The sequence below is a fragment of the Podarcis cretensis genome (assembly GCF_951804945.1).
Source record: "Podarcis cretensis genome assembly, chromosome: 9".
Classification (NCBI taxonomy): domain Eukaryota; kingdom Metazoa; phylum Chordata; class Lepidosauria; order Squamata; family Lacertidae; genus Podarcis; species Podarcis cretensis.
The window spans coordinates 5982594-6008765 of record NC_137178.1 but is presented as its reverse complement, the minus strand read 5'-3'; the positions used below and the strand labels follow the sequence as shown (position 1 = coordinate 6008765).

Here is a 26172-nt window from a genome sequence, read left to right as displayed (position 1 = left end):
GTCTGCCATAGCTGGATCCAACCTTTTGTATGCACACACATTTCACCTGGAAAAAGAAGCTTTCTGAGCCCTGAACTCTTTGGGGCGAAGTCAGCCAAGTCAAGATGCAAGGTAAAGGTAAAGGGACCCCTGACCATTAGATCCAGTCGTGGCCGACTCTGAGGTTGCGGCGCTCATTTTGCTTTACTGGCCGAGGGAGTCGGCGTACAGCTTCCAAGTCATGTTGCCAGCGTGACTAAGCTGCTTCTGGCAAACCAGAGCAGCGCACGGAAACGCCGTTTACCTTCCCGCCGGAGCGGTACCTATTTATCTACTTGCACTTTTGACATGTTTTTGAACTGCTAGGTTGGCAGGAGCAAAGACCGAGCAACGGGAGCTCACCCCGTCACAGGGATTTGAACCGCCAACCTTCTGATCGCCAAGTCCTAGGCTCTGTGGTTTAACCCACAGCGCTACCCGCGTCCCTTTAAGACGCAAGGTAGACCTATGGAAATTGCAACTTAGTCTAATCAGGTGTCTGCCATAGCTGGATCCAACCTTTTGTATCCATTCAAGAGAAGCACCTGCAACTATCCCTCAAGCCGGTCATCACACTCCAGCCCGGCCAAACTTACCTCTTCTTCGGTCATGCCTTCATCCTCTCCTTCTTCTTCCACCACAAAACTCTCCTTCAGCTTCAGGTATTCCTCATATTCCCGCTTCTCCTCTTCCTCTTTTGCCTTCTTCTTTTCTTCTTCCTGCAAAGCGAGGGAAGACAGAACTGCATTATTTAATGGTGCATTGTTATATTTTTGCAAAGTGCATCCTGCTACCTGGTCCCACCTGAGGACGGCTTACGGGCGGCCAGTCACTTGTGATACATCCTTTATATTAGTAGTGTTATACTTCTTTACATCCAGCCTTCCCCCCAGACCCTGCGACTCAAGGCAGCTCACACAAATTCAAACGCCGCAGAGCCAAATACAAAAAAGCCCCAAACTTGTAAAAGGTAATAGTCGGAAACCAATTAAGCAGAATTGAAAACAATGCAGATTATAAAACCTTGGTGGTAACAAGCGACTAATCAAACTAACAACAGCAGTCATAATGAATCAAACGGATTGCTGTAAACCAGGGGTCAGCAAACCTTTTCAGCAGGGGGCCAGTCCTCTGTCCCTCAGACCTTGTGGGGGGCCGGACTATATTTTGAAAAAATATATATGAACGAATTCCTATGCCCCACAAATAACCCAGAGATGCATTTTAAACAAAAGGACACATTCTACTCATGTAAAAACACGCTGATTCCCGGACCGTCCATGGGCCGGATTGAGAAGGCTACTGGGCCGGATCCAGCCCCCGGGCCTTAAATTTGCCTACCCATGCTGTAAAACAAGGGGAAATCAACCAACTGCCAATGCCAGTGATAGATCAAAACTCGCTTTAACTGTATTGGAAGGGTTTCTGTGATAGAGACGATTGTCTGATATATAATACAGGAGAAAAGGTTGTGAAGGGAAACATTGTGGAGGTATAGGTGGGAAGTCAATACATGAAGCTATTTAATTTGAAGTCAGTTTGTAAAAAAAATGGCAATTCAATAAAAATTATATATTTTTTAAAAAAGAACTCGGAGGAAACCTGTTTTCGATTTCCAGCAAGGTGACGGGTCAGTAAGGGAAGGGTTCAAAAAAGGAAAGCAATGCAGTCGAAAGGGCCGTGGCAGACGGTCTTGGGTTCAATTTTCAACATCTGCAGGTGGTGCTAGGAAAGACTTTCTGCCTGAAACCCTGGAGAGCCACGAATGGTCAGTGTGAGCAGGACCAAACTAGATGGACCAAGGATCTGACTTGATTTAAGGCAGCTCCCTGGGATTTCTCATCGACACGACTTCTGCTTACCTTGCTAAGGCGACAGAGCTCCAATTCCCCAGGAGGAGAGACAGGCAGCGGAGACAGTTCCAGAGAACCCTCCTCTGTTTCGAACTCTTCATTTTAGCAAGCTGCCTCATGAGAAGTTCTGTTTCTAGAACTGCTCACCTCCATGCGCTGGCTTAGACCAAAAGGGAAACCAACGGTCTTATAGACAAAACAGCACTGCCAATTTGCATGAGGCCGTCTCTAATCATTCGCAGAGAAGAGGAAGTCCCCACCCCTCAAGCCAAGGTATCATTTCCACCCCCCAGCTATCAGATTTGACCACGATTTGGTGCAAGAGTGCAAGTTAATTTCTGAAACCCACAAAGATGCAACCTCTGTTCCAATAGCACAACCAAGCTCTAAAATCATAGAATTGTAGAGTTGTAAGGGATCCCAAGGATCATATAGTACAGCCCCTGCAATGCAGGAATCTCAGCTAAAACATCCATGACAGATGGCCATCCAACCTCATCTTAAAAGCCCCCCATGAAGGGCGAGTCCTCCACGTCCCAAGGGGGACCCTTCCACTGTCAAACAGCTCTTACCATCAGAAAGTTCTACCTGATGTTTAGTGGGAATCTCCTTTCTTTGGATTTGAGCCATTGGTTCGAGCCCGACTCTCCAGAGCAGCAGAAAACAAGCTTGTTCCCTCTTCCATTTGACAGCCCCTGAGATATTTGAAGATGGCTATCGTATCTCCTCTGTCTCCTCTTTTCCAGGCTAAACAGACCCAACTCCCTCAACTGTTCCTCATAAGGCTTGGTTTCCAGACCCTGGATCATCTTGGTTTCCCTCTTGGTGGGGGAACATGAGAATATTATTTAATAATAATAATAAATTTTATTTATACCCCGCCCTCCCCAGCCAGAGCCGGGCTCAGGGCGGCTAACACCAGTAAAATTACAGTAAAAACATAAGGGGGGGGGGGAAACCAATTTAAAATACAGGTTAAAATGCAATTTAAAATGCAGCCTCATTTTAAAAGTAGCCCATAGATCAAGACCATAAGGGGTGGGAAACGTAAGGGTCAGACTGAGTCCAAACCATAGGTCAGGCGGAACAGCTCTGTCTTGCAGGCCCTGCGGAAAGATGTCAAATCCCGCAGGGCCCTGGTCTCTTGGGACAGAGCGTTCCACCAAGTCGGGGCCAGTACTGAAAAGGCCCTGGCCCTAGATGAGACCAATCTAACCACCTTGCGACTTGGGACCTCCAAAGTGTTGTCATTTTGGACAACATACTGCTTAATGCCAAAACAGGTTTCTAAAAAAGGTTGCAAGCTATAAAAACCAGTTGCACAAACATTTAAGCACCTGCAATTAAAACATGCAGTGAATCCCACTGAAACAGACAAAAGATGGAGAACTTGCAGCCCTGAAGTTGCTCCCATACTCTGACACCCACCATCCCTGACAAGATCCATTGGCCATGCTGGCTGGCGCTGATGGAAGTCTAACACTACCTTAGGGCCACAGCAAGTATCCCATCCCTGCAATTAAATGTAAAGGTAAAGGGATCCCTGACCGTTAGGTCCAGTCGTGGACAACTCTGGGGTTGTGACGCTTGTTAAGTTGTGGGTTGACATAGCAGACGACACAGCGATTTCTCCAAGTAGCTCTTTATTTTGTAAGCTGGAATAGAACTGACTGCAAACAGCTCAGCCGGCCTGCTTTTATAGGCAGCCGGCTGTCAACATTGTAGCAACAACAGCCCAGCGTTTCCCACCTAAAATAACTGACGTGGACCTGAGTGAAAACTATCTACAGACCTGAGTGAAAACTATATACAGTATTCCCCTGCTGGCCCAGGGTGAAACTTCACTACATAACACCCCTCCCCACCGAGATAAGGCGTTAGTTACAATCGTAATGGTTTCCTTATATACAGCACTACGCGTAATGGTTCAATTAGGCACAAAAGCATATCGGTTACATTTCCCATACTTAGACCAACAGTGATACATGTCCAACAACATAGTCCTTTCAATAAGTTGGGCGCTTGGAAACTCTGCCAGACCGCCGGGGACTGGTAGCCAAGTCCAGAGGGCCACACAGTTCTTGCTGAGGCTGTGGTGCGACCCTAGGTGGCGTTGGAACCAACTTCCCTGGATCCGCTGCTGTGGGTGGAGCCTCCGCAAGTGGAGTGGTCTGAGTCTGTGGTAAGTCTGGCAGACTCTCTGAAACGGCTTGGTTCAGCTCCACGCTGGCAGTTTGTGAGGGAGGTGTAGGTGGGGCCTCGCCATCTGTACGTGTCTCTTCTTGAGCCGCAAGCGCAGTTGGGGGCACCACGGTAGTGTCCAAGTCCCCAACCCTGCGCCTAAGCTGGTCTATGTGCCGCCGCCACAAGCATCCGTCTTCGAGTGCCACCTGGTACGAGCGAGGTCCAGTGACTCCCACTACTGTGGCTGGCACCCAAGGAATGTCCCCCACATAGTTCCGGGCAAAGACCTGGTTTCCTGGGACAAATGACCGTGGCGCGTTGGCACAGCCTGGGGGTTCAGCCACGGCAAAGTCCGGGTGCAGCCGGTCGAGCGGTGACCTGAGGCGGCGGCCCATAAGCAGTTCAGCAGGACTCCGCCCTGTGGCCGCATGAGGGGTGATGTGTTGCACGAACAAGTATTCGGCGACCCGCTCATGCCAGTCTCCCCGGTCCAGGCGCGCCAGTGCCTCTTTTGCCGAGCGCACCATTCTTTCCGCTTGCCCGTTGCTGGATGGATGAAAGGGTGCCGTTAGGGCATGGCGGATGCCCAGTCCCAAAAGATACCGCTCAAACATGCCTGACGTGAACTGCGGTCCGTTGTCAGAGACAAGGACATCAGGACACCCATGCGTTGCAAACAGGCCTCGCAGCACCCGGATGACGGCTTCGGTAGTGGTGGTAGGCATCAGGGCGACCTCCAGCCATTTGGAATAGGCGTCCACTACTACCATAAAGGTCCGGCCGTGAAAGGGGCCAGCCAGATCGATGTGCACCCTCGACCAGGGTGTCTTTGGCGTCTCCCAGGTGTGTCCCTTAGCTGCCGGTGGTGCAGGCCTCGACTCTTGGCACGCTTGACAGGCGGACACCCAGGCAGTGATGGCATCGTCCATATTAGGCCACCAGACGTAACACCGAGCCAACGCCTTCATTTTGACAATTCCCGGGTGGCCAACGTGCAGAGCCTCCAGGACGCGCTGACGGAGTCCCTGGGGAATCACGACGCGGTCTCCCCACAGCAGACAGCCGCGATGAGCTGAGAGTTCATGTTGTCTGGTTGCGAAGGGCTGGAACTCCGATGCAAAAGGCCCTTGTGGCCACCCCCTAGACACCCAGTTGAGCACCCGGCTGATGGTGCGATCCTGGGCAGACGCGGAGGCCACAGTGGCAGCCGATACAGGCGCTGCTGGAAGATCCTCAATCAGGAGAAGCGATGAAGCTGGAGCCGGGTCTTCCACAAATGCTGGAAGAGGGCAACGGCTGAGGGCGTCGGCATGGCCCATCGATTTCCCGGGGCGATGGATGAGCCGGTAGTGGTAGGCAGCCAGGAAAACAGTCCATCGCAGCATGCGTGGCGAGAGGACCGGTGGAGTTGGACAATCACCGGCGAGGAGGCCCAGGAGTGGCTTGTGGTCAGTGATGAGGTCAAAAGTCCTGCCATAGAGGTATTCATGGAACCTCTTCACTCCAGCCACAAGTGCCAGTGCCTCCTTGTCGAGCTGGCTGTAATTCTGTTCCGTCGGAGATAGCGTCCTGGAAAAGTAGGCGAGCGGGGCTTCTCTTCCGTCTGGAAAATGGTGACTAAGGACAGCACCGATGCCAAAAGGTGAGGCGTCGCAGGCAAGGACCAACGGCCTGGATTCACTGTACTGTACCAGCACACTGTCTGATGAAAGGAGAGCCTTGACCGCGTTGAAGGCCGCCGTCTCCCGATGACCCCAGGCGTCTTTGTGCTAAGGAGTCGGTGAAGAGGCTCAGCCACTGTGGCTTTGTGGGGCAGGAACATGTTATAAAAGTTCAGCAGCCCCAGGAACGCCTGCAACTCCGTCTTGTTCTTTGGGGTGGGGGCCTGCTGGATAGCGCGGATCTTGGATGTGGTCGGGTGAAGGCCGGAGACATCGATAAGATAGCCCAGGAACTCTACCTGTGGAACGGCGATCTGGCACTTTTCCCTCTTTACCTAGAGCCCAGCCTCTTGGAACCTGGTCAGCACGGCACGGAGGCGCTCGAACAGCTGCTGGTGTGAGTCTGCAGACACCAAGACGTCATCAAAATATGGTACCACGCCCGGAAGCCCTTGCAGGAGACGCTCCATAAGGCTTTGGAAGATGCCAGGAGCCACACTCACCCCGAACTGCAACCGGCGGCAACCGAATGCCCCCCGGTGGGTGACGATCGTCTGGGCTTCAGCAGTGGCATCATCGACGGGCAGTTGTTGATAGGCTTGGGCAAGGTCCAGCTTAGCGAAGACCTTACCCTCACCCAGGGAATGCAGCAGGTGTTGGACAACAGGAACCGGATAAGCGTGCTGCTGAAGTGCCTTGTTGATCGTGCACTTGTAGTCAGCGCAGATTCTCACTGACCCATCTGGCTTGACAGGCGTGATGATGGGGGTTTCCCACTTGGCATGGTCAACCGGCTCCAAAACTCCTTGGGCGATCAGTTTGTCCAGTTGTTCGTCCACCTTAGCCTTGAGAGCAAAGGGAACCCGGCGTGGCTTTAGCTTGATGGGGGCAACTTGTGGATCAAGGCTAAAGGAGATGGGCGTACCTGTATATTGCCCCAAGGTGCCGTCGAAAACCTCGGCAAAGTCTTTGACCAGACCCTCAGTCTCTGCATTAGAGATGCAGTTGATGCCGGTGACTTCCAGGCCGAGGGCATCAAACCAGTCTAGCCCTAGGAGGCTTGGCCGCTGACCTTCGACCACCACCAACCGGAGCAGGCCCGAAAAATCCGTGAAGGCGATCCGGAACCGGCCAACGCCTACCACGGGAATGTCGTTTCCCTGGTAGTCTCTCAGGTGTACGCGATGAGAGTCGAGTTGCCTTTTGGACACTCTGGGTACCAGTCTTTTGATGGTGCTCCATGACACGATGGACAGGGCAGACCCGGTGTCGATCTCCATGTCACATGGAGCTCCTTCAATGAGCACCGTGACGTTCAGCTTGCGTCGCATAGGCGAGTCGGTTTGGCCAATCGTGGTTCCAGACGGGCAGCGGCAGTTGGTGAGAGCGAAACAACTTTCCTTGGCAGACTGGAGTGAAGACTTGGACTTGCGAGTCGATGAAGGGGGGGTGTCAGACGGAGCCGATCGGCAGACCTTAGCGATGTGGCCCCTTCTGGAACACTTCCTACAGATGGCGTCTCTGAATCGACACTTGGCACGGGAATGGTTGCCTCCGCAGCTGGCACATTCCGGTTGGCCCTTGGACTTCTGTTGGAACTTCCTGCGCTCCCGCTTTGTCTGGTGCACGTCATCGTCTTCACTGGAGGATGCCTCATCACTGCTGGCCTCTTCATGATGCACCGGAACTGGCTCCCTAGCAAGATGCGGGCTGCTGGACTTGCGGATCTCCTGGGTGGAGCGTTCAGCAGCTTCTCAGGCCACAGCCTCCTCAATGGCTTTCTGTAGCGTGAGGTCTGGCTTGGCGAGGAGACGCCGTTGCAGATGGATGTCCCGGACCCCGCAGACGATTCGATCCATCAGGGCATCGTCTAAGTCTCGGAACTCACAGTGCATTGCAGCCTGTCGCAGGGCGGTGGTGTAGTTGTTGATTGACTCCCCCTCTGCCTGGTTCCGGTGGTAGAACGCATGGCGGGCAGCAATCTTGGACGGCTTTGGTGCGTAGTGGTTGCGGAGTTTCTCTTGGATCGTGTCCCATGGTGTTGCCTGGACTGCTTCAGGCGCAACCAATGCTCGGGCCGTCTCAAACACCTCAGGCCCACAGAGGCTGAGGAATAGGCCCCGCTTCCGATCCTTTGATACTGCTGTCAGCTCGTTGGCTTGGAGGTAGCAGTCGAACCGAGCGAGGTAGGAGTCCCATGATTCAGAGGCTGGCGCAAACGGCGGTAGAGGCACAAGTGAAGCCATGATTCCGATGCTGGCGTGAAGGGCGATGGATGGAACACAGTGCTCTTAGCCAGAACAGTCAGCTCTGAATTGGTTCTGTCCAGTGATTTCGCTCTGTGATTCAGCTCAGTGATTCAGCTCAGTTCAGAGGCTGGCTGCATCTGGCTGTGCTCTGATGTCCATCGATCCCACCTTCGTCGCCAGTGTTAAGTTGTGGGTTGACATAGCAGACAGCACAGCAATTTCTCCAAGTAGCTCTTTATTTTGTAAGCTGGAATAGAACTGACTGCAAACAGCTCAGCCGGCCTGCTTTTATAGGCAGCCGGCTGTCAACATTGTAGCAACAACAGCCCAGCGTTTCCCGCCTAAAATAACTGACGTGGACCTGAGTGAAAACTATCTACAGACCTGAGTGAAAACTATATACAGTATCCCCCTGCTGGCCCAGGGTGAAACTTCACTACATAACAACGCTCATCTCACTTTATTGGCTGAGGGAGCCGGTGTACAGCTTCCGAGTCATGTGGCCAACATGACTAAGCCACTTCTGGTGAACTAGAGCAGTGCACAGAAACGCTGTTCACCTTCCCACCGGAGCAGTACCTATTTATCTATTTGCACTTTGACGTGCTTTTGAACTCCTAGGTTGGCAGGAGCAGGGACCGAGCAACGGGAGCTCACCCTGTTGCGGGGATTCGAACCACCGACTTTCTGATCAGTAAGTCCTAGGCTCTGTGGTTTAAATGTAGGTGGCAATTAAAACAGGAGAGCCAGGCCAGTAAATCGAGGGGATGCCTGCATAACTCGTTAAGAGCCTTTATTCTCCTTTCAAACCAATAAGCTGCATTCAAATGTTATTGATATAGAATTGGGTTTGCATGTTAAAAAAAAACAACCCCGGGGAGTGTGCATAACACAAGGGAGGCTTTTTGGCAGCAGCACATCGCAAGGAGCTGAAACTCTGCAACGCGAGATATTTGCTCTCGCTGATCAGGTGTCCGTGGTTAACCATTTCCTCCAACAAAAAAACTCCACGGGCGAAAGGGAAATTCCCAGGGCTGCTGCATGCTGAAGCAACGGGCGGTTGTGGGGTGGAAGCATCTATCGGGGCCGCTGGGGATTTTGAGAGGAAACAAAGCAATTTAAAAATATACATTTTGGTTTTTTCAAATGCCAGAAAAGACTTGTGGAAAAGACTGCGTGAGAGTGTGTATGAATGCTCAAAATCAGTGTTCCTCTTCCCCTCTAATAGTCTGACCAAGTAAATGCAAGAATAATGGAAGCCCAGACTAGAAAATGAGTGCAAAATAATTGCTCCCGGCTAGTTTTTATCAGCCATGAGTGCAGAGGGCACAGATTGCTGCCCAGTCTGAACCATGCCCTCCTGTTCATGCCCTTGAGCCATGCTAATTGAAACTTAATCGACACAACAGAACTAGGCAGAGCTCTGGACGCCTCTTGAGATTCATCGACCGCAACAGGAGACTCAAGGTCTTGGTGGATCCAAGTGATTTTATCTCCAAAATGCTTTGCAAAGAAGTCACAGCGAGCCACCGTTGGTAACTGTGGGCAAAAGGGCCCATGCCACCCAGAAAACTTCTGCTAAGTGGCATTTCTTTGTTTCATTGCCTTCCCTGCCATGGAGCAGGCGCGATATTGAGCACTCCCCAGTGTTTGACTGCATTCGTCTAGTTTTTCTGCAATTGTGTCTAAGCTGTCCCCCGGCTTGTTTCATTGCCCTGAGCTCCGGTATCTGCTAAGACATATGGGACGCGGGTGGCGCTGTGGTCTAAACCACTTAGCTTCTTGGGCTTGCCGATCAGAAGGTCGGCGGTTCAAATCCCCGCAATGGAGTGAGCTCCCATTGCTCTGTCCCAGCTCCTACCAACCTAGCATTTCAAAAGCACACCAGTGCAAGTAGATAAATAGGTACTGCTGGGGTGGGAAGGTAAACAACATTTCTGTATGCTCTGGTTTCTGTCATGGTGTTCCTTTGCACCAGAAGCCGTTTAGTCATGCTGGCCACATGACCCGGAAAGCTGTTTGTGGACAAACGATGGCTCTCTTGGCCTGAAAGCGAGATGAGCGCCGCAACCCCAGAGACGCCTTTGACTGGACTTAAACGTCCAGGGGTCCTTTACCTTTACGCAAGTGGGCCCTAGGACACAAGAGAGGACACTTGGGGTGATCATATAAGGGGCCCAAGCTGCCTGTAAGTCAGCTGGATCCATCAACCTCTGAGGGTGGGCCATATAATAATAAATAATAATAAATTTTATTTATACCCCGCCCTCCTGGCCAGAGCCGGGCTCAGAGCAGCTAACACCAGTAAAATTACAGTAAAAACATAATAGGGGGAAAAAACCAATTTAAAATACAGGTTAAAATGCAGCCTCATTTTAAAAGTAGCCCATAGATCAAAACCATAAGGGGAGGGAAACGTAAGGGTCAGACTGAGTCCAAATCAAAGGCCCGGCGGAACAGCTCTGTCTTGCAGGCCCTACGGAAAGATGTCAAGTCCCGCAGGGCCCTAGTCTCTTGTGACAGAGCGTTCCACCAAGTCGGGGCCAGTACTGAAAAGGCCCTGGCCCGAGTTGAGACCAATCTAACCACCTTGCAAGTTGGGACCTCCAAAATGCTGTCATTTGTGGACCTTAAGGTCCTCCGCGAGGCATACCAGGAGAGGCGGTCCCGTAGGTACGAGGGTCCTAGGCCGATATGTGTGTCGACCCCCTTTTGCAATGGAGGGAAAGGTGCTGAACACCTAAATCTCACCAGGAAATGATCCAGCCATGACAAGTGACTGATGCAACCCCCCCCACCCCACTTTCAGATTATCTTCTGAATAATCTCGAGATCCAGAGTGTGGCCTGCCACTTGAGTCAGGCCAATGACATGTTGGGACCATCATCTTGGGATGGACACTGGGACCAACACCATCTCTGTCAGCTTAGGAAGGGAGACTGCTGGGCAGAGGGGCAGGAGGCAAACCAGCAGAATCCCTAATCTGTCCCAATTACCCTACGCCAAATGCAACAGGAAGTGGACAGGAATCCTGGAGAGAGAGAGAGAGAGAGAGGATTTCTACGGATCACAAAAACTCCCTATTTGCCACCCTCAAGTCTGTTCTGATGCTGGACAGAGCACCCAGTTGGGCATAGCTGGGCGAGAGCAATTCTTCCCTGCTCACCCACCCAGGTCTTGGTAATGCAGACCAGGGCAGCCTCCTCATCCACAATCAAATTATGGATAAGGGAGGTCTTATTCAAGACCGACGTGGTGTTTATATGAGGCAGTCGTAGACTGGAGGACAGGCAGATAGGACGACCCCAATTCCTCTCCCCAATGGAGACCCCCACCTCCCACACTATACTTTCCTTTACCCAGAACCACTATGTTTCAGTGGAATTCAAATTGCCATATGATAAAACCAATATAGAGGAATAAAAGAAGAAGCAATAAATTTGCAGTTAAAAACAGGGCATTAAAATTGCTACAACAGGCAGGAAAATCATTAAGTAGTCAGCCAAGACCTTCGACTCTTTTCAGGTGGTTTGTGGTGGGAAGAGGAGAGTGAAGTTTGGGAACCACTGGCCCAATTTATTTATTTTTAAAGCAAGAAACAAGTTTCGAACGGTTAAGCAAGCTCAACCAACGTATGAAAACCAAAACTTCTCTTTGACACTTCTATTGGCTAGGCTCTCCCTTCTCTATTTCGGAATCAGCAAGGAATCTAAATTTTGCATTGCAAACAGACAACTGTTCGTTAAAGGCTTTTGCAAACGTGAACAAAGAAAGAAGAACATGGAAATGCTTTAGTTTTGCTTGGTAACAGGGGATTTCCCCCCTGCTTTGAGGAAGTTAAGAAAATAGTCTGAGAATAAGCAATGCAAAGCTCAGTTTGAAGCAAGAGATTCCTGCGATCTCCTGTGGAAACTCAGGCAAAGCAAACCGGTTTTCCACATGGAAGTTTTCTGCACCTTATTACCAGTTGCAAACAGATCGAGTTATCTCTCCATTCTTTATGTGATTTGCACCCCGCTGACTTATCCGTTAAGTCGCCAGCTCAGCAGTAAATAGCGGGTTTTGCTCGCAGAATGTCCCAGGTTGATGCAATCTTTATTTATTTGGATCACTTCTATACTGCTTCACCAACAGACAGCACTGGGCTTAGAGAGCACAAGAAGGCGGCAGGAACTCCCACCAGTCCCACCCAGATTGGGCAGAGGTCAGGGATGATGGAAGTTGTAGTCTAACAACATCGGGCAAGTGTTAGCTTGGCCACCACTGGCTTTGAAGAGCCGCCTGCCTGATCCCATGTGTTCGTGTACACTTGCACCGAGGGCACAATCTTGTACACAATTTGCTGCCCTGTAAAATATACTGATGACACAACCTTGATGGCAGAAAGTGAGGAGGAGTTCAAGAACCTTTTATTGAGGGTGAAAGAGGAGAGCGCAAAATATGGTCTGCAGCTCAACATCAAAAAAACGAAGATCATGGCCACTGATCCCATCACCTCCTGGCAAATAGAAGGGGAAGAAATGGAGGCAGTGAGAGATTTTACTTTCTTGGGCTCCATGATCACTGCAGATAGTGACAGCAGCCACGAAATTAAAAGACGCCTGCTTCTTGGGTGAAAAGCGATGACAAACCTAGACAGCATCTTAAAAAGCAGAGACATCACCTTGCCAACAAAGGTCCATATAGTTAAAGCCATGGTTTTCCCAGTAGTGATGTATGGAAGTGAGAGCTGGACCATAAAGAAGGCTGATCGCCGAAGAATGGATGCTTTTGAATTATGGTGCTGGAGGAGACTCTTGAGAGTCCCATGGACTGCAAGAAGATCAAACCTCTCCATTCTGAAAGAAATCAGCCCTGAGTGCTCATTGGAAGGGCAGATCGTGAAGCTGAGGCTCCAAGACTTTGGCCACCTCATGAGAAGAGAAGACTCCCTGGAAAAGACCCTGATGTTGGGAAAGATGGAGGGCACAAGGAGAAGGGGATGACGGAGGATGAGATGGTTGGGCAGTGTTCTCGAAGCTACCAGCATGAACTTGACCAAACTGCGGGAGGCAGTGGAAGACAGGAGTGCCTGGCGTGCTCTGGTCCACAGGGTCACGAAGAGTCGGACACGACTAAACGACTAAACAACAACAACAACAACAAAATATATACTGAATCCATTAAATAAGGCTGGTGCTGCAGCTGCTGTCTCGCCGGAGGTGGAGTTGAGAGACTAAGGGGAAGACTCCCTGCCCGTGCGGGACGTGAAGAACAAGGGGTGTAGGGGGAGATCTGTAGCTCAGTGGCAAAGAATCCATAGGCATGCAGAAGGTCCTAAGTTCAACCCCCCAACGTTTGAAGGTGGGGCTGGAAGACCCTTACCTGAAACCCTGGAAAGCTGCTGCCAGTCCATGCAGACAATACTAACTAGAACAAAAGCCTTACTCCTGTGTTTCTCAGCTCTGTGCAAGCCTTAAGTGCCCAAATTTCCTGTGCCAATACTGCTTGGCATTACAGTGATGCCCTGCAAGACGAACGCCTCGCAAGACGGAAAACCCACTAGACGAAAGGGTTTTCCGTTTTGGAGGCGCTTCGCAAAACGAATTTCCCTATGGGCTTGCTTCGCAAGACGAAAATGTCTTGCGAGTTCCTGCAGGTTTTTTCCCCTTTCCCCCCATTTTCCTAAGCCGCTAAGCCGCTTAACAGCTGATCGCTAAAAGCCGCTAAACCGCTAATAGCGCTAATCCGCTAAGCTGTCAATGGGCTTGCTTCGCCAGACGAAAAGACCGCTATACGAAGAGCCTCACAGAACGGATTAATTTCGTCTTGCGAGGCACCACTGTACTCAACGTCTATGCAATTCTCGTTTTCTCTCTCTATATGTGTGTGTATGTACAGTGGTACCTCAGGTTAAGTACTTAATTCATTCTGGAGGTCCGTACTTAACCTGAAACTGTTCCACCACTTTAGCTAATGGGGCCTCCCACTGCTGCCGCGCCGCCGGAGCCCGATTCCTGAAGCAAAGTTCTTAACCTGAAGCACTATTTCTGGGTTAGTGGAGTCTGTAACCTGAAGTGTATGTAACCTGAGGTACCACTGTACGTATAAACACATACAGTCGTACCTTGGAAATCGAACGGAATCCATTCTGGAAGTCCATTCGACTTCCAAAACGTTTGAAAACCAAATCACGGCTTCTGATTGAAGCTCCTGCAGCCAATCAGAAGCTGCGGAAGCCCCGTCGGACGTTCAGGTTCCAAAAGAACGTTCGCTAACCGGAACAATCACTTCCGGGTTTGCGGCATTTAGGAGCCAAAACATTCCAGGGTGTTCAGGATTCAAGGTACAACTGTATAATATATATGTGGGTGGGTGTACAGACACCCACACATGAAATTTAAGGTGTCTTGCGGCACAGAGGCGAAGACTGAGCTGAGAGCCGGAAGTGCCCAACACAATCGCACCTCGCTCATAAACCCGCCAGACAATTTCACACAGCCCACTCTTTCTCAGCTTCCCCCACCCCCATTTACAACGTGAGAGTAAGAAGGATCTTCTTTTGCAGGGTTGCAGAAACGAAGCATTTTGAGGGTATTACGAAACCTCCCTAACTTCATGCATTTATATAACTTGAAGAAGAAACGGTGCCCTGAATATGCTCCTGCGCTCTCTCTCTCCCCCCCCATCCCTTTTATCTTGTGCGTCATTTCTATTAAGATTGTGAGCCTGCGTGTCGCTTTTCAATCAAGCACCTAAAAAAACCTTAAGGTGTTGTACAAAGAACAACAGCAACAACAACAACAGCAACCCTTTTTTAGTGTCTCCCAACTTATGAAGTACCGGTTAGGCTGTAAGTATACAAAATTTCTGAAGAAGCGATTGGGACCTGGACCAGGACAATGGTGTTCTACGTAGTCCAACCTCTTGGTCTTACGATCGAAAGCCAGATCCCTGCGAGAAGGCCCACAAACAGGACCCGGGTGCAACAGAACTCTCCCTGGTTCTGCGTCTTCCACTTTTGTAAGTGCTCCAGAGAAGTGGCAGATCATAGCCATTGGAACTAGTAGCTAGCATCTGACCCAGACTCTGTGTTCATCCTCTGAGTCCCTTCTCCGTGTGCCTCCTCCGCGAGAGGTCAGGAGGGTGGCAACATGAGAACGGGGCCTTTTTTACAGTGGCTCCCCGTTTGTGGAATGCTCTCCCCAGGGAGGCTCGCCTGGCGCCTTCATTTAGGTGCCAGGCGAAAGTGTTCCTCTTTAACCAGGCCTTGGGCTGATTAATATTCTACTGCCTTTTAAATGTGTTTTTGGGAGGGGGTATTGTTTTGTTGTTTCTGTTTTAACTATTTATTTGTGCTTCTACCTTGTATTTTTATCTTGTGAGCTGCCCTGAAATTTTACGATGAAGGGTGGCACATCATCGCCATCATTTGTCCAATCCTCTTTCGAAGCCATCCAAGTTGGGGACAATCACCAATTGAAATTATGACACATATTGCAGTACAGTGGTGCCTCGCAAGACGAAATTAATTCGTTCCGCAAGTTTTTTCTTCTTGCGAGTTTTTCGTCTTGCGAAGCACGGTTTCCCATAGGAATGCACTGAAAATCAATCAATGCGTTCCTATGGAGACCGTCCGGGGACAGAGGGGAAGCGCCGCACGCCTTCCCCTCTGTCCCCGGAGATTGCGGGGCTGGCAACGGGGAGAAGTGATCTTCTCCCCGTTGCCGCCCCTTGCTTCAAAAGAGGTCCGGGGACAGCCACTATCCCCGGAGCTTGTGGGGCAAGCTTCGTTTTGCGAAGCAAGCCCATAGGGAGATGCGTCTTGCGAAGCGGCTAAGAAAACGAAAAACTCCTTCGTCTAGCGAGTTTTTCGTCTTCCGAGGCGTTCATCTTGCGGGGCATCACTGTACAATCATGTCAGGGAACTGCCATCAGCTCAGAGGCGAGAGGTGGAAGGGCAGTTGTGTTACAGTGAGCCTTCGAAGATCTTGCGAAGCAGTTCTTCCTCTGGCGAGGAGGGAAGCCCCGCCTCCAGTGGGGAAGGGGCGCAGGGATCGGAAGATGCTAGAGAGAGCCGCAACACCGAGCCTGAGCAAAGGGGAGGGGAGGCAAGTCCCCCTTGGCCAACGCCCTCTTTGCGCAGTTGGTTTGCGCGCAGAGAGGGGAGGAGAAGAATGGGGGTCAAAAGACTGTTATGCTGGGGAAAGTTTAAGGATTGCCCACTCCCAGATTCTGCTAGCGACTGAGCAGACATGGACTTGAGACGCTCTGCACTGTACAGTGGTACCTTAGGTTAAGTACTTAATTTGTTCTGGAGGTCCATTCTTAACCTGAAACTGTTCTTAACCTGAAGCACCACTTTAGCTAATGGGGCCTCCTTCTGCCGCCGTGCCGCGGGAGCACCATTTCTGTTCTCATCCTGAAGCAAAGTTCTTAACCCGAGGTAATATTTCTGGATTAGTGGAGTCTGTAACCTGAAGCGTATGTAACCCGAGGTACCACTGTAAATGTTTTTGTACAGATAATAAAGCTTGGAAAAGACCGGTGGGAGTCTTGCCTGTTTGCTCTCGAGCAACCACGCCGGCACATAACAAATCACATCTTAGGTGCGTGAATTCAACCATGTGCAGCTGAAAGTGCACAAGTTAAATCCAAACTAGGGGAAAAGCTTAAAGGTTCAGCCCGACGGCTCTAGGATGCTCTCGCGAGGCCATCTGAATTCTCACGAGATCTTGTGTGAGCGTCCCTGGCCTCCAGGAGCTGGCATGCTGAGCAGGTTTCCCCGCCAATCGGCCCACAAGCAAGGCAGAGAGCTCAAAAGCTTTGTGCCAGCAGTACGGAGCATTCTTTCTCTCTCCCCTTCGCCCGCTAGCCAAGGGTTTGGGACTACACAATTTCCACGGATACATGGAACCCTTGGAACTGAACCCCTGTGTAAGATGCATTGTATATTTATATTTTTGCCCTTTCCCCGGAAAGCTCCTTGTGGCGAAGCAGCATGTCCCAACCAGCCTCCTCCCTGGTGGTTTATTTTCTGATGTCTTTGCACCAGGTCCCCACACGGGACGTTTCTGAATTCAGAGCACACCCGTCTCAAATCCCAGTCCTTTCGCCCCTACCTGCTTTTCCTCCTCCAGGCGCAGTCGCTCGTCCTCTTTGCGCCGCTCCTCCTCTCTCTTCTGCTCGAGCTTCTTCCGTTCCTCCCGTTCCGCATCTTCGGCCTTTGGAAATTGGGGAGCAGGGAGAAAAAGCGAGTGTTATTCTCTGGCAAGTTTGCAGGCTAAGTCCACCTACCTGCTACCTAACCACCTAACACACGTACACACATACGTATGTAGGGCATGTGACCCAAGTACATCAGACAGGAGTGGGGAGGGAACCTTTCTCAGTCCAGGGGCCAGATTCCCTTCTGAGCAACCTCCCAAGGGCCGCATTCCATTTGGGCCAGAGGCAAAAGGAGGCGGAGCCACAAACGTAAATGTGACCTTTGTGCAGAAGGCTAGTCTGTAGACACACTCACACACCCTCTTCCAGCCTCTATCCCAGCAAGAGACACGGCCAGAGTCCAAGGACACATTGCGGGCAGGCAAAACCACTTGGTGAGATGAGCAAGGCTTGTGATGTGTTTATGTGTGTGGCTTTGAAGGGCCAGGGGAGAAGGACTGGGGGTCCACACCCAGCCCTTGCTTCTCGAACCTTGACCAGAAGACCATCTCCCCCCAGATCAACCTTCTCAGTTGGTTCTTGTAATCAGAAAGCTCTTAGTGGAGCCAACTCTTTGTGCTGCCTAGGTGTTGGCCCACCCGGGGCCTTCTCAGTCGTGGCCCCGTCCCCCTGACAAAGTACCTCTGCCCCCTCTTTGTTCATTTAATTTTATTTTTTGCATTTATATCCCAATTTTCCTCCAAGGAGCTCAAAGTTGGTGAAAATGGTTCTCTTCCTCCCCATTTCATTCTCACAACAAGGCAGGTGAGGCTGAAAGACTGTCGCTGGCCCAAAGGCAGTTTTTTTACCATTGTAACATGGGCTAAGTTCTGCACACACTCATTTCCTTTCATTTCCAGGGGAAATGAGACATGGTGCTGATCGTCAGACAAGGGCATTTCCCACCCGCCTTGCCTTCATGGGCCTTATGTCTCTGTGTCTTTTATGAACCGAGTGGAAGACTATGAGTCATGGAGGTGGGGAGAGAGCGCATCTGAATTCAGCAGTGCTCCGTTCGTTTTTGGTTGCTAGCTTGCTAATGTTGCAAACAATGTTTCATGGGTTGTGATGTGATGCTTTGCAAGTCTTATAATACGGCTTTTGCTGTGGTTGTGCTTTTCAGCTTTTTTTTTTTTAGTTGTCTTGTTAATGGCGTTTTAGAGAAAGTGATTGTTTTAGTGATGTCCCGTAATGGTTTAAATGAGGATTTGTTAATAATTCTAGATGACATGTTGAAACTGTGGTGTCCTATTAGGCTATTGTTATTCATCTTTTGCGACACACTTTGTGACTCGTGTTGAGTGAAAAGCGACATAGAAATAAATGCATCTAAAGGCAGCCCTGTATAGGGAAGTTTTCCATGTTTAATTTTTTATTGTGCTTTCATATTTTGCTGGAAGCAGCCCAGAGTTGCTAGGGCAACTCAATCAGATGGGCAGTATATAATTAAAAGAAGAAGAAGAAGAAGAAGTTACTAGCCCAGAGATGGAAGGAAGAGACAACCCTGACCAGAGTGGAATGGCAAATAAAGTTGATGGACTATGCCGAAATGGCAAAATTAACTGGGAAGCTCAGGGATCAAGAAGACAAGAAATTTAAAAAAGAATGGGAAATGTTTATAATGTATATACAGAACCATTGTAAACAGGTCAAAACATTAGCAGGATTTTAAATACACTTGTAATGCAATAGAACGTATAATCTAGGAAGATGAAAACTTGGAGAAGTACTGATATGCAGTTGAAAATAGAATCAATAGGACCTATGGAAGGTTTGGGGGAAAGTCAGGAGATTCAGAGCAATATTGATATTTGGATTTTGTATTGTTTTGTGTTGTGTGCTTATATTTTGGAAAAACAAATAAAATTTATTTATTTCAAAATAATAATAATAAACGAAACGAAACGAAACACACTCACAAACCTCTCTCTATCCCCCATACAGACAAGTATCACATTCCAGCCAGGCAAAAGCAGTTGGGGTGCAAATAAAGGCTTGTGAGGTGTATGCCTTGGAGGGAGTCAAGCAAACCAGGTCCCTGAAGGGGGAATCCTGCAGGGCTGCGATTGGCCTGCAAGCCTGAAGTTCCTTATCCCTACTTTGCACACTCTGGAGAACACTCACCTCCCGCTGAGCCTTCCTGGCTTGTTTCTCCTCTAGCTTCCGCTGTTTCTTTGCTCCAACCTTCCCAGAAAACTGAGATTCAGCCGCTTCAGCTCCATCGTTCTCCTCTGCATAAGGATATTAAATGATTAAGAAGAGAAAACGAAAAAGTAACGAGAGAGAGCCCATCATCAAAGGGACCGCACAACAGGGGGCCAACGTGCCTGGCTTCTACCTGTGTTTCAGGAAACTTCTTAAGTCTTTCCTGGGGGTTGGGACGTGATGCTATTCGTGCGCGAATGATTCTGATTTTAGGCTATTTATATAGGGTAGTTATAAATTGTTCATCTGTTTCGCTGAATATTTATTGCCGGCTCCTGAGAAAACTTCTTGAGTCAGTTGGAGGGGAATCTATCTTAACACAAAACTTTTTGGCGTTAGGGCTGGGCGGTACCTAGTTTTTGCCATCAGGATGTATCACCAGCTAAACATTGCAAAAAATAACAATATGGCATAGAATCATAGCATAGCATAGAATCATAGCATTGTACAGTTGGAAGAGACCCTGGGGATCATCAGGTCCAAATGCCTGCTATGCAGGAATATGCAGCTGCCCCATATGGGGATCAAACTTGCAACCATGGCATCATCAGCACCACACTCTAACCAGTCTGAAATAAGGATTGGGCTATGCAGAGGCCTTGGCCAGCTTCATGGTTTTCCCTGCACCATGATTTCTGCATAGTGCACACACGCACATCATGATTCGCGATATATTGCAGGGTCAGAAATGATGAAACCCCTATCACAATATGGACTTCAAACTGGTTTTGGATATTGATGTATCACCCAGCCCTAATCAGATGATGGACAGAGAGAATGACCTGAATGAGGAGGCAAAGATTAAGGACGCCAAGAAACGATAACTCTTGAACACACTTGGGAATTGGGAAGAGGGCACCAAGGCTTAGCTGATATCACTCTACTCCTTATCAGTTGTGAGCTGGCTTGTGGAGTGGGAGGCCTGGAAAAGAAGGCTGGCTGCATTGGGAAGAGTCTGCACCTGGTTCAGAACAGGTTGTGGCTTCTCCAACTAGAGGGGTTCATATTCTGAACCCCCAGTTCTGAAATATGCCCGCATCACTATAGGAAACCTGCCCTGTTGCGACGACTACTGGCGTCCAATGAGCCTGGTTCTGTGTTCTTGTTTCTGTTCAGAGATTCTGGTAGTTGCAACACGGGGCCAAAGGAAACCCTAAGGCAATGTGTGGCTTAAGAGTGTGTGTGTGTGTGTGTGTTGGGGTGTGTGTGTATTTGCTCCTGAACGAAGGGTGCATTCAATTGTGATCCTGACTCTTGCAGGGTCCGTGTGTGAGGGACTCTCCCTCTTACTGTTGCCACTCTCATCAGATGACCCCATAACACAATCAAAAAGTTAGGCTACCACTTACTCCCAGACGAGATCTTGGTGTAACACTAAACTGTGGTTTAACATCCACAAGCCTTCTCTGTCCTCTCCTCTCCTCCCACAGAACAGTTGCGAGGAGGAGGATGGAAGCGCCTGCTTCCATTTTCAACTGACCAACATTTGCTATATCCGAACCAGGATCTGAAGTTAAACTATGGTTTATCCAGCTGTAAACCATGGTTTAGGCAAGGTTCAAGGTTTGACAAGCTGCTGACACTAGGGAAATTTGTGGCTTAGTGTATGTGTGTTTGTGTATTTGCTCCTGAATGAAGGGTTCATCCAAGTGTGATCCTGACTCTTGCTACGATGAGGAGGATGGAAGCACTTGCTTCCATTTTCAACTACCCAAAGTTTGCTACATCCGAACCAGGATCTGAAGTTATTTTTGACCAAGGTTTATCCAGCTGTAAACCATGGTTTATGCAAGGTTCAAAGTCTGACAAGCTGCTGCCAGGGGACGGGGTGGTGGGAAGCTTCCAATCTCCTTGTTGCAACGGCAAGGGAGGAGCGTACAAGCCCAAAGGTAATTACATTTTTTGCTCTATAACACTCACTTTTTCCCTCCTAAAAAGTAAGGGGAATTGTGTATGGAGCGAATGCAGGCTTCGCAGCTATCACAGAAGCCAGAACAGCAAGAGAGATTGCTGCTTTCACTGCGCAGCGATTCCTCTTGCTCTTCTGGCTTCTGAGATTCAGAATATTTTTTTTCTTGTTTTCCTCCTCCAAAAACTAGGTGCATCTTGTGGTCTGGTGCGTCTTATAGAGCGAAAAATACGGTATGTAGCACGAAACTACAGGTGGGGAAGTGAACTTCCAGATGTTGTGGATTTCCCAGCAGACATGGTTAATGACCAAGGATGATGGAAACTGCACTCCAAAAATATCACGAGAGACACAGGTTTCCCATACGTGCATAATAATAATAATATTCATAATAATATTATTATTTATAACCCGCCCATCTGGCTGGGTTTCCTCAGCCACTCTGGATGGCTCCCAACAGAACACTAAAGACAGAATAAAATTCCAAAGATTAAAAACTTCCCTAAACAACTGTTCTTATGAACTAGGTCAAAATATTTTTTATGTTGTGACGTATCAAGCAGCCATGGTCAAAAAGCAGGGAGCCAACTTATGGCACTGGCCTGGTCAGCGGGCAAGTGACTCAAGCCTAATTCAGCCTCAACTCAATCCCTGATGGTGAACTCCTTCGCTGAACTGAAAGATTCAACACAAGCAGCGCCGTGCCTCCGAGATTACTTCAATGGGTTTGGTAATTTGACAGAAATTATAAGCAGCCTGGCCTGAAAACATCAAAAGGGCTTTTTTCTTATTTCACTCTTTTTGAAATGCCTCTGCACTTCAAAGAGACCCACCCCAAGTTGAAAAGTTCAGAGCTGTCAATTTACCATCTGGGCGCCGCTAAAACGCAATCGTGAATTCAGCAGGCGCACGGTTCGTGCAGATCAAAGGCGAGGCTCTGCCACTTTCAAAGTGGAAAAGCACAGTCCCCTTTCAAAGAGGGAAGCCAGCCTCGCACACTTTTTATGTGCTACCAATTTCACAGCAAACAAAGCACCTTCCGTTCCAGCGGTTGTGCAAGTTCCCACCAACGGAATTGTTCCAGGCCGTGTGGCAAGCTGGCAGCAGTGGCAAGGACTTCTCAGTGTGGAATTACCAACATAACCTATGGCTCCTGATCTACCTTAACCCATGGCTCTCTCCCCATGGAACTTCTCTCACTGACTCTATGTATATGCTGGGAGCCGCCATCTCCCATCTCTGGAGCAGGGAAATCTTTTTTTCCAGCCCGAGGGCCGCAATTCCATTGGAGGAACACTTCCAGGGAGCCACATGGCAGGGTGAATTAAGGAATATGTGCCTTTAAAGCCCTAAGCGGCCTCGGTCCAGTATACTTGAAGGAGCGTCTCCACCTCCAACGTTCTGCCCAGACGCTGAGGTCCAGCGCTGAGGGCCTTCTGGTGGTTCCCTCACTGTGAGAAGCCAAGTTACAGGGAACCAGGCAGTGGGCCTTCTTGGTAGTGGCACCTGCCCTGTGGAACGCCCTCCCATCAGATGTCAAAGAGAAAAATAATTACCAAACTTTTAGAAGACATCTGAAGGCAGCCTTGTTTAGGGAAGCTTTTAATGTTTAATAGGTTATTGTATTTTAGTGTTCTGTTGGAAGTCGCCCAGAGTGGCTGGGGAAACCCAGCAAAATGGGTAGGGTATAAATAAATAATAATAAGAAGAATAATTTAAAATATAACTTTCTACGGTAGGCCATTTTGAACCCACTTTCCCATGCACCCTCTCTATCTTCCACCCAGAGAAACAAGAAGCATGGCCAGGGCTCAAGGGCACTTGCCAGCCAGGCAAAACCACCCAAGGAGGATGTGAGGCAAAGCAGGTGAGGGGGTGTGACCTAGGGAAGAGGGTGTGGCTGAGGCATGTGGCCTGGGGAGAATTGCAAGAGCAAAACACAGAGATATGGAAGGCTGCATTTGGTCACCCAGGTCTGAAGTTCCCCATCCGTTTCCTATCCCACATGCAAACTCCGGCATAGATTATAGCCTGCTACACAGTTGTGGCCAAACCAGAAAATGGCCCCAGTGCTATCTGAAAGCTGCCTGTTTTTAGATGATCTATCATGAATCTGGAGGTGATGTTCCTAGAATACTGCTATTCGTCAGCTGGCTCAGCTGCTTTTGTTTTCCAGATTTAGTGCTGTTTGCAATTTTACTGGCATAGTAGTAGTAATAATAATAATAGTAATAAATTTTATTTATACCCCGCCCTCCCCGGCCAGAGCCGGGCTCAGGGCAGCTAACACCAATAAAATCACAGTAAAAACATAACAGGAAAAAAACAACAATTTAAAATACAGCCTCATTTTAAAAGTAGCCGATAGATCAACACCATAAGGGGAGGGCAACATAAGGGTCAGACTGATTCCAAACCAAAGGCCAGGCGGAACAGCTCTGTCTTGCAGGGCCTGCGGAAAGATGTCAAGTCCCGCAGGGCCCTAGTATCTTGTGACAGAGCGTTCCACCAAGTCGGGGCCAGTACTGAAAAGGCCCTGGCTCGAGTTGAGACCAATCTAACCACCATGTGACCTGGGACCTCCAAAATGTTGTCATTTGTGGACCTTAAGGTCCTCCGCGGGGCATACCAGGAGAGATGGTCCTGTAGGTACATGGGTCCTAGGCCGCATAGTAAAACAGTGAACACGTAATGTTAAACCAAACCATGGTTTAGTGTGAACAACCAAGCATGCGGAGATGCAAGGGTGGAAATCGCAGCCACTGCCATGCTACCAAGAGCTGAGCCACGGTTTGGGCTTAGTGTTATGTCCAAACTTGGGTTCATGCAAACCACAAGCCTGTATTTAGATGTTCATGCTAAGCCAAACCATGGCTTTAGTCTCAGCAGAATGGCAACACAAGGGGAAGAGCAAAGAGGCTGCAATTTCTGCACTGAGTACTCCAACCTTTGCCTGTTTGCACTTGGTCACGATTTGACTTGGCGTTAGCGTCCAATCTGGATCACTGTACAGTGGTACCTCAGGTTACTTACGCTTCAGGTTACAGACTCCATTAACCCAGAAATAGTGCTTCAGGTTAAGAACTTTGCTTCAGGATGAGAACAGAAATCGTGCTCCGGTGGTGTGGCGGTAGCAGGAGGTCCCATTAGCTAATGTGGTGCTTCAGGTTAAGAACAGTTTCACGTTAAGAATGGACCTCTGGAATGAATTAAGTTCTTAACCAGAGGTACCACTGTAGTTTGATCTTTTCTGAAACCCCCATAATTCCATAATTGCGTAAATGGCTACCCGAACCCACCCATGGATATTGGCAGCGGCGCTTAGCAGTTGGACAGCTAACTTCGGTCCTAGACCAAGGCTGTCAGACTCTAGGAGCAGCTAAATTTGCCATAGTTCTGTCTCAACCCTGAATGACAGCCACCATGTTAACTTGAGTGTGCCTATTTTTCATACCGGCAATTCGTGGAGGAGGGGATTAATTTGTGTTGTGACCTTCAGGAGTCTTGGTCATTAAAACCTTTCATGGAAAGCTACTTTTAGGTTTTGTGTATTTGCCAGTGTGGTGTAGTGGTTAAGAGCAGTGGACTCGTAATCTGGTGAACGGGGTTCGCGTCTCTGCTCCTCCACATGCAGCTGCTGGGTGGTGCTTCAGGTTAAGAACAGTTTCAGGTTAAGAACAGACCTCCGGAATGAATTAAGTACTCAACCCGAGGTACCACTGTACTTTTAGTGTTTTTTAACTGCTGTGGTGCGTTGTCTTGGATCCTCAAAAAGTGGGGTGTAAATGCTAGAAATAAACAGATATTTGTGAAGCGAGAACATGGGTCCTAGTTGGCCACTGTGGATGGAGATGGGATGCTGGACGAGATTGGTCGAACAGACTCTTCAAATAGCCAAAAACTAATCTGACAAGGAGAAACTGTTTGAATCGGTTACCTTCTGCCGCATCCTCTGTCTGCTGCGAGCGTCTCTGAACCAGCACCCGGTTACCCAGGTTCCTCCGACGCCGGGGCATCCCCTCTCCCCGCTCGCTGGTGTGGGGTTGAGGCCTGCCAGCTGCAACAACGGCCGCCACATTCTGCTGGTGCTCCTCATCACCTAGAGAAAGGGGACATCTTTGATTGTGTCTCCACCACAGCTAGATTATTCAGAACCGAGTCTTTTGGTTCAGTACTATTACTAAGGAATTTGTGCACAAAATGCTTTTGAAAAGAATGTAACGGCGCACCCTAAGCATGGAGTTAAATGCGTACTGAACTCATGGCTCAATGGCACCACCCACAGGACACACAGCTCAATCCGACGCATGTCTACTTAGAAGCAAGTCCCACTGCGTTCAGACGACTGTGCGTAGCAGGTGTGGCAAATCCTGCGGCCAGATGTTGTGGAACGACTGCATCCAACATCATCAAGGCCATTGGCCTTGCTGGCTGGGGCTGATGGGAGTTGGGAGTCCACGAACCTCACGGGTCAGGGGGTAAACAGGTTAATCTCTTCTGCTGTACAGGATTGCAACCCAAATGCCCCAGAAAGCATTGCTCAGCAGAGATCGAGACGGCGATGCATCTGAAAATCTGATTTCCCCTGCTAGCTGCAACTCTAGAGACAGGAAAACCAATGGCAGAGCTGACATGTTAAGTATTCAGTAAAGGTAAAGGTAACAGGACCCCTGACCATTAGGTCCAGTCGTGGCCGACTCTGGGGTTGCGGCACTCATCTCGCTTAATTGGCCGAGGGAGCCGGCGTACAGCTTCTGGGTCATGTGGCCAGCATGACTAAGCCGCTTCTGGCAAACCAGAGCAGCACACAGAAACGCTGTTTACCTTCCTGGCGGAGCGGTACCTATTTATCTACTTGCACTTTGACGTGCTTTCGAACTGCTAGGTTGGCAGGGGCAGAGACCGAA

General features: G+C 49.4%; 1 protein-coding gene across 1 annotated transcript in view; it reads right to left on the bottom strand.

Annotated features, from left to right (window-relative positions):
* The window catches only part of DDRGK1 (DDRGK domain containing 1), a 47527-nt gene that overhangs the window by 14404 nt on the left and 6951 nt on the right, over positions 1-26172 (bottom strand). The window contains exons 2-5 of the mRNA XM_079991163.1: positions 25203-25364; positions 19276-19382; positions 17067-17168; positions 615-737 (exon numbers count right to left, since the gene is read on the bottom strand). Coding sequence (XP_079847289.1) covers positions 615-737; positions 17067-17168; positions 19276-19382; positions 25203-25364 — 494 coding nt within the window. The remainder of the gene's footprint in view (positions 1-614; positions 738-17066; positions 17169-19275; positions 19383-25202; positions 25365-26172) is intronic.